Here is a 7,898-nt window from a genome sequence, read left to right as displayed (position 1 = left end):
TGTTCAGCTGGTACACCTGCTGCAGCTTCCGCAGGTATACCTCGGCCTCTTCCTCCTCATTGGCAAAGCTCCGGACAGTCTTCATGGCGCTGATGGTCTCCTCGGCCGTGTTGCTGGCTCTGGCCAGGGCATTCTGCACCTCTTTGGAGAGCCTCTATGGGCAGAAGCAGGGGCAAGGAGGAGGAGACCCCAACACAGACAGCCTCACTATCCACCTGGACCCCCAGGTCTCCCTGGGCTTTTCCATCCTTCGTGGGAGCCAGGCCTAATCTAGGAAGTTCACGGGACAAAAGGGTAAGACCCAGTTCCACTTTCTCCCCAGCTCCTTCTGGCTTGAAAGACTTTTTTTTTTTTTTTTAGTCAAAAGACTCCAGTGGAGCTGCTGGGGGTGGTTCCAGTCCCCAAGGGATGGGGGGGGGGCTGGTGGCTGGTCGTGAAGTCATCTCCAGTACTCAAAGGAGACTATTCATGACTACTCAGTTTTTGGTAATCCTCTCGCAAAGTCTGAGAGGATTACCACAACACCTGATCCTGCTCTGGCAAAGAGCAGGAATACCCTGGATGGTTGTTTAAGTTGTGCACTAGAAAATAAATATCAGCTGTTAAGGAAGCACCATTTACATCATCAGCATAAATGATGTGAGAGCCTGAGGGTTGGCACAGAGACTCCCAGTCAAATTCTAGATGGTAGTGGAGGCCATGAACTGTGAAATCTGCTCACACCAAACACATATAACCAGGAGTAGATGGCTGACGAGTTCTGGACAGGGCAGCACTGTTCAGACTGTGTTCTGATTCTCAAACCAGGAAGGCGGTGCCAGAAGTGAGGATGGGATCATGCACTGGCACATCCTATGACCTGTGTGTCACGCCCCAGCCACAGGAGGACACCCCTGGGAGGAGCCACACCCAGCACTGAATCATGTCTAGCTGTGGCTGGCACGTGGTTTGTTGACTTGCTGACTATACTCCAGGTGTGCAGTGGAAAATCCACAAAGAGCTGCCCAGGGGCCCTGCCCAGTTGAACTTAAAGGCGGGACTGAGGCGTACTGGTGGGGGGTGAAGCGGGAACTCTAGGCTTCCTAGGAGCTGCTGGGAAGGAAGGGAGGGGTAGGGAGCAGAGCAAAGGACATAGTTCCACCTCTACCTTACCTATTTCTTCCTTTTTTTTTTTGAGTTGGAGTCTCACTCTGTCGCCCAGACTGGAGTGCACTGGCCTCTCCTGGCCACCGCAGCCTCAACCTGCTGGGTTGCGGCGATCCTTCTGCCTCAGCCCTCCAAGTAGCCGGAAGTACAGGTGCGCACTAACACGCCCGACTAATTTTTTGATTTATTGTAGAGATGAGGTCTTGCCAAGTTGCCCAGGTGGGTCTCGTACCCGCTGGCTCAGGCAATCCACTCACCTCAGCCTCCCAAAGCACTGGGATTACAGGCTGAGCCACCGAGCCCGGCTCATATTTATTCTTTCTACTCAGTGAGGAAAGTGGCAAGACTATGACCTGGAACCATGGGGGAAGAGGTGCCCATGTGGCCGGAGAGGGTCAGGGAAGGGATTCATGTGGGGGCTGGGCAGGAGACGGCTCCCTCTGCCACCCAGGGCTCAGCTTCAAAGTTGCTGGCAACAGTGATCTACCCCGTATCAAAGCCCCCCACTCAGGAGTACCCCCATGGGCCTGGGTCACTGGGGAAGGGCTTGCCTGCACCTGTTACGGGGTCATAGGCCTGCCTATCTGAACTCAGCCTGGTTCCTTGGGGGTCGGAGGCACCCAGAAAGCCGGGAGGCAGGAGAAGGGTGGAACTGGGCCTAGCTCATGGGCCTTCCTCCCTGGCAGAGGCAGTGCCAGGGGCAGCTGGAGGGAACTGCAGCACCCCCATAGGTGCATCGTGGTGGGCCCCAGCTATCCTGTGTACAATCTGTGGGAAGAGAGTGACCCTGTGGGCAGGGCTTACACCAACTGGCTCTCACCTTCCCTCCCTCACCTCCCAGCCCCTCCCCCCACTCATCTCTCCAGCCTCACTAGTCACTGTGAGGTTGCTCAAACACACAGGGCATGGTCCCACCTCAGGGCTTCCACATGGCCGTACCCTTGCAACTCACTGCCCTGAGGTGTCCACCTCGTTCAGATCCTTACTCAGATGTCTCCTTCTCAGCAAGACCTATTGGATTTTTATTTTTATTTTTTTAAGAGATGTGATCTCACTTCATCACCCAAAGCAGGAGTCTAGTGGTACAATTATAGCTCACTGCAGCCTTGACTTCCTAGGTTCAAGTGATCCTCCTGCCTTAGCCTCCTGGATAGCTGGAACTACAAGTGTGTGTCACCATACCTGGCTAATTTTTTAAATATTTTTTTAGAGATGACATCTTGCTATGTTGCTTGGGCTGATCTCGAATTCTTGGGCTCAAGTGATCTTCCTGCCTTGGCCTCCCAAAGTGCTAGGATTAGAGGTGTGAGCCACTGTGCCTGGCCAACAAGACCTATTTTTTAATTTTATTTTTTTGAGTCAGAGTCTCACTCTGTCGCCCAGGCTGGAGTGCAGTGGTACATTGACGGCCACCGCAGCCTCGACCTGCTGGGCTCAGGTGATCCTTCCGCCTCAGCCTTCCCAGTAGCTGGAACAAGAAGCTGGAAGTTGGTAGCTGGCACTACCATGTCCAGCTTATTTTTTGATTTATTGTAGAGACGAGGTCTCACCATGTTGTCCAGGCTGGTCTTGAACCCCTGAGCTCAGACAATCCTCTTGCCTTGGTCTCCCAAAGTGCTGGGATTACAGCCTTGAGTCACCGCACCCAGCACAAGACCTATTTAAAATTGCCACCACCCCTCAGTGCTCCCAGTATCTCTCTCTTCCTCACTTTCTGTTTCTCCTTAGCACGTAACATCTTTTATCTTTTACTGTACTGTTATTTTAGTTATTATTGTTGTTGTTGTTGTTACCTATTGTCTGTCTCTTCTACTAGAATACAAGCTCCAGGAGGGCAGGGACCTTGTCTGTTTCACTGATGTATGCCAGTATCTGGGATATAGGAGGTGCTCAATAGATATTCATTGGATGCATGAATAATGTAAACACAGCCTCAAGACAAGGAGGGAGCAAGCGGGCCTACCTTGTAGTACTTGCCGTAGATGTTGGACACCATCATGATGATGGGGAAGCCCATGAAGGTGACCAAGGAGAGCTGCCATGAGAGGCTGAACATGAAGACCACCACGCCCGTGACCTTGACTGTGTTCCGCAGGAAGATATTGATGTTCTGGGAGACCAGGTCGCTGACCATGGTGGTGTCCGAGGTGAGGCGGGAGATGAGGTCGCCTGGAACACAGGTGGCTCAGCGCCTGCTGTGGCAGCCAAGGCCACTGGGGTGGCAGCAGGGGACATTATGGGGCCTCTGAGACAGACATGGGAGAGTGGGCCTTCCCCACCTTCTGAGAGGTGGCGGGGAGAGGGCACTTTGTTTAGGTTTCATGACATCCCACTGCACAGCAGAGGCGGAGGGGGCTCAGGGTGGGAGGGACTCGTTCAGTGCCACATGGCTTGTCCATAGTTGAGTCCGACTTCCAACCCAGGTCTACTCCTTGTCACTGACGGGGGGCAACACCTCTTCCCTTCTACAGAAATAATCTGGAGGAGAAAGAGCAGACACCTCTTTTTTTTGTTTGTTTGAGTTGGAGTCTCACTCTGTTACCCAGGCTGGAGTGCAGTGGCACGCTCATGGTCATGGCAGCCTCAACCTGCTCGGCTCAAGCGATCCTTCCACCTCAGCCTTCCAAGGAGCTGGAACTACAAGTGCATGCCACCATGTCTGGCTAATATTTTGATTTATTATCGAGACAAAGTCTCACCAAGTTGCCCAGACTGGTCTTGAACCCCTGAACTCAGGCAATCCTCTTGCCTCAGCCTTCCAAAGTGCTGGGATTATAGACTTGAGCCCTGCACCCGGACTAGCAGACACCTCTTACCTAAGTTGAACACGGGGCTAAGAGCTTCATGACCACCCCCCGGGGTGGCTACTCTTAGTGTTCCCATTTCACAAACAAGAAAACAGAGGCTCAGAAAGGTTAAGTTATTGAGTGGTGGAACCGGGGCTTTCGGCCCAGGCTGGTCTGTCTCAGAACTCAGGATCTTGGCCAGGCCCTACATTGCCTCTCCTGTTCTGCTCATGCCTGCGAGAGCTGGGCCATGCTGGCCACAACTGGGGTAGTCCTGGCCCTTGCGGCTTCTACAGGGTGGTGGGAGCAAGGCCTTGGCTCCTGCAGGAACCGCGGGTGGCCTGGCCAGGGTCCCACAGAGGCCACAGCCCACCTCTGGGGTGTTTCCATCCCGACTGACAGCAGGAACCATCACTTCACTCCTCCTCCCCGCTCCCCTGGCTGGGCTGAGCCCTCAGAACACCCCAGGCACGGGGTAGGGGGGAACCAACCTGTGCGATTCTCATCAAAGAAGCTCGTCTCCTGGGACACCAGTGAGCGGAAGAGACAGTTTCGGAGGCGAATGTTCAGTCTGGCAAATATGAGGGTAAAAATGCCGCCCCGAATACCTGCGGCAAATGAGCTAATTGCAGATAAGAGATGTTATAGCACGATGGCCTTCCGGCAACAGCAGCCACACCCGACTGCTCCCTCCCCTGGCAGCAGGCATGGGAGCCTGGCCACAGCCCCTCTCTGGGGCTAGCGCCACTTCGGGGGGGGCCCTCCTTCCTCAGCTGCAGTCCCCAGGGTGAGGGCAAGGGGATAGTAGCAGTGAGAGGGGCCCAGACCTGCCAGCCAGACCCTTCTCCCTTCCAGAACAGCACGGACAAAGCTGGTCCTGTGTCAAGCCCCGATCCTGCTTGGGAAATGACCAGAAAGGGCGAGGGGGGAACCCCGGGATTGGATCTTTTTTTAGGGACAAGAGGGTGTGGCCTAATCAAAGTGACACGGGTCCTGAGCCAGTCTGGGAGCTGGTTCTCAGGGAGACCGGCTGAGTAACAGGTTCATTAGAGGCATTTCTGGGGCCTCCCTGGCCCCCGTCTTCTATAGGAACAGGACTTTTCCTTCCTCCCAGCGCAGGCCCGGGGGTGCAGGATGGGGCGTAGGGTTGGGCCAGCTACCTGCCGATGGCCAGCAGGCACACAATGATGACGGCTGTGCTGAACTGGTCCATGCTCTTCTGGATGACGATGCCATCGATGGCCCGGCCCGTGTAGTAGGGCAGGAACGTCTCTCCTGGGGGAGGCAGGGTGGCTCAGGGGTATCTGCAGCTGGGGGAGCACATGCCCCTCCCCACACACCAGCTGCTTGGCTCGCCCCACAGGGGGGTTTTTCCACACTGCTTACGGCCCCCTCCCGAGAACAGGAACATGGGAAACACTGGGTGTTAAGTCTACACAGACTGGGTCGCTGTTAACAGATAATGGCCACAGGGCATGGAGCAGGCAGAGCCTGAGGGCTCCCAAGGGATGCTTCCTTCCCTTTGAAGTAGGCCCTGAGATCATCCCCATTTTACAGATGAGGAAAGTAAAGTTGAGATGAGACGATTTGCCAGGCCACACGGCAGTCAGTAGCTGACTGATGCCAAACCAAAGCTGATTTCATTCTTCTCGTTGGGGTCAGAGTCCAAGTTCAAGAACCTTGAAAGATGTTGCCGGGCACGATGGCTCACACCTGTAATCCCAGCACTTTGGGAAGCCGAGACAAGAGAATTGCCTGAATCCAGGGGTACGAGACCAGCCTGGGCAACTTGGCGTGAACTAGTTTCTACAATTAATCAAAAAATTAGCCAGCATGGTGGTGTGCGCCTGTAGTTCCAACTACTTGGAAGGCTGAGGCGGAAGGATCACCTGAGCCCATTGGGTCGTAGTAGCCATGAGCATACCACTACACTCCAGTCTGGGTGACAGAGTGAGACTCCAACTCAAAAAGAAAAAGAAAGATTTGCTCTTCTGGTTCCAAGCAAGAACTGCTACCCCATCCCTCCTGGTGAGGTACTTTACAGCTCTCCAGGTGACTTCTTACCTACTTGTCTAACTGCACCTTCACAACAATCCTGGAGTAGAATGGAAGACTCAGAGAGGCTGAGCAATTTGCTCAATGTCATACGGCAAGTAAGAGGAAGGGCTGGGACTTAAACCCAAAGTGGCTTCCAATCTGGGGGCTGTTTCTTTGACCCTGCTGCTGTGGTTTGAATGTGCCCAAAATTCACATGTGGAAATACAATCACCAATGTGAAACTGTTAACAGGTGGGGACTTTAAAAGCAGCTAAGTCTTGAGGGTGGAGCTATCACAGATGGGATTAGGGCTTTTATAAAAGACTTGAGAGAGTGGATTTGCTCTCTCTTGCCTTTCTACTTTTTGCCATGTGAGGACACAAGGGTCTTTCCCTCTGGAGGATGCAGCAGTCAGGTGCCCCCTTGGAAGCAGAAAGCAGCCCTTGCCAGACATAGTATGTGGCATTTTGGGATAGCAGCTCAAACAGACTTAGCCATCCTCCCCTATAACCCAAATGCCCACTCTCATCATTTTTTTTTTTTTTTTGAGTTAGAGCTCACTCTGTCATGCAGGTTGGAGTACAGTGGCACACTCACGGCCACCCAGCGTCGACCTACTGGGCTCAGGTGATCCTTCTGCCTCAGCCTTCCAAGTAGCTGGAACTACAGGCACATGCCACCACGCCCAGCTAATTTTTGATTTATTGTAGAGATGAGGTCTCACCAAGTTGCCCAGGCTGGTCTCAAACCCGTGGGCTCAGGCAATCCTCTTGCCTCGGCTTCCCAAAGTGCTGGGATTATAGGTATGAGCCACTGAGCTCGGCCTCCCACTCTCATCTTATGGAGATAGTGGGCACAAATGGAATGGTCACCAGGCTAGGCTCCTATTCGGCCCAGGACCTGTTTTCATTGCAGCTCTTCCTTTTTTATTTTTAGTTTTTAGAGATGAGGTCTCACTATGTTGCCTAGGCTGGTCTCAAACTCCTGGGCTCAAGCAATCCTCCTGCCTTGGCCTCCCAAAGTGCTGGAATGACAGGCGTGAGCCACTGTGCCTGGCCTGCAGTTCTTTCCACAGGCAGAACTGGGCTTGGGACTGGGCACACAGTAGGTGCTCAGTAAAGGTCAGTGAATGAACCCTGGGCAGGTCTGGCCAGCTCCTTTCTGACTGGCGCTGCCTGACCTGGCTGAGGTTCCCGGACAGTGAGGCCTTCTGTGCGGCTATGATGCCCTCTACTGGACTTGGCTCTGGGACCAGGAGGTGGCAGCCTAGAGGGTCCATGGCCAGATGGGGTCTCTAGACATGGCTGCCGAGCTCCACTTAGGCTGAAGCCTTGCCTCAGTTTATCCTCAGGGGAGAAAACGGCAACAGCATTTGCTTCCAGCAAGCACCAGCAATGAGAACCACCTTACTGGGCACCAACTTCTCCTGTGGAAGCTGTGCAGAACCGCATGAAACGCTCCCATCCGTCAGCAAGTCCTGTGGCTCTGTCTTCCAGCCATCTCCAAAAGTCAGCCACTTCTGCTGCCTCCACTGTCCCCACCCTGGTCCAAGTCGCTGATCCCACCTGGGCTGTCTCAGAAGCCTGTTACCACCCTTGCCCCATCAGCCTGTCCTCTACACAGCAGAACTTGGGATCCTGTTGAGTCCAACTTGCTTCCTGTGGCCGCTCAGCTTGGACACCCCAGGGGTTTCCATCTCGTCCAGGGTAAAAGCCAAAGTTCTTGCCGTGGCCCATGGGGACCTACGTGACCGAGACCCCGTGAGTGACCTGCTTTGTCTTCTACCTTCCCCACCTTCCCCACCTCGCTCACTCTGCTCCAACTCTGCTGGCCTCTGCGTTTTCTTCTTCTCTTTTTTTTTTTTGAGTTCGAGTCTCACTCTGTCACCCAGACTGGAGTGCGGTGGCCGCTCCCGGCCACCGCAGCCCC

The 7,898-nt window shown here is 54.1% G+C and overlaps 1 protein-coding gene across 1 annotated transcript in view; it reads right to left on the bottom strand.

The window, feature by feature from the left end:
* ABCB9 (ATP binding cassette subfamily B member 9) overlaps positions 1-7,898 on the bottom strand; it is a 35,378-nt gene that overhangs the window by 21,694 nt on the left and 5,786 nt on the right. The window contains exons 3-6 of the mRNA XM_021706727.1: positions 5,093-5,207; positions 4,424-4,554; positions 3,110-3,315; positions 2-154 (exon numbers count right to left, since the gene is read on the bottom strand). Of these exons, the coding sequence (XP_021562402.1) occupies positions 2-154; positions 3,110-3,315; positions 4,424-4,554; positions 5,093-5,207 (605 nt within the window). The remainder of the gene's footprint in view (position 1; positions 155-3,109; positions 3,316-4,423; positions 4,555-5,092; positions 5,208-7,898) is intronic.

Source organism: Carlito syrichta, unplaced genomic scaffold (genome assembly GCF_000164805.1).
Source record: "Carlito syrichta isolate Samal-C Ts95f unplaced genomic scaffold, Tarsius_syrichta-2.0.1 Scaffold315955, whole genome shotgun sequence".
NCBI classification, from domain to species: Eukaryota; Metazoa; Chordata; class Mammalia; order Primates; family Tarsiidae; genus Carlito; species Carlito syrichta.
The sequence above is the reverse complement of the archived record's forward strand: the minus strand, read 5'-3'. Positions and strand labels throughout refer to the sequence as shown.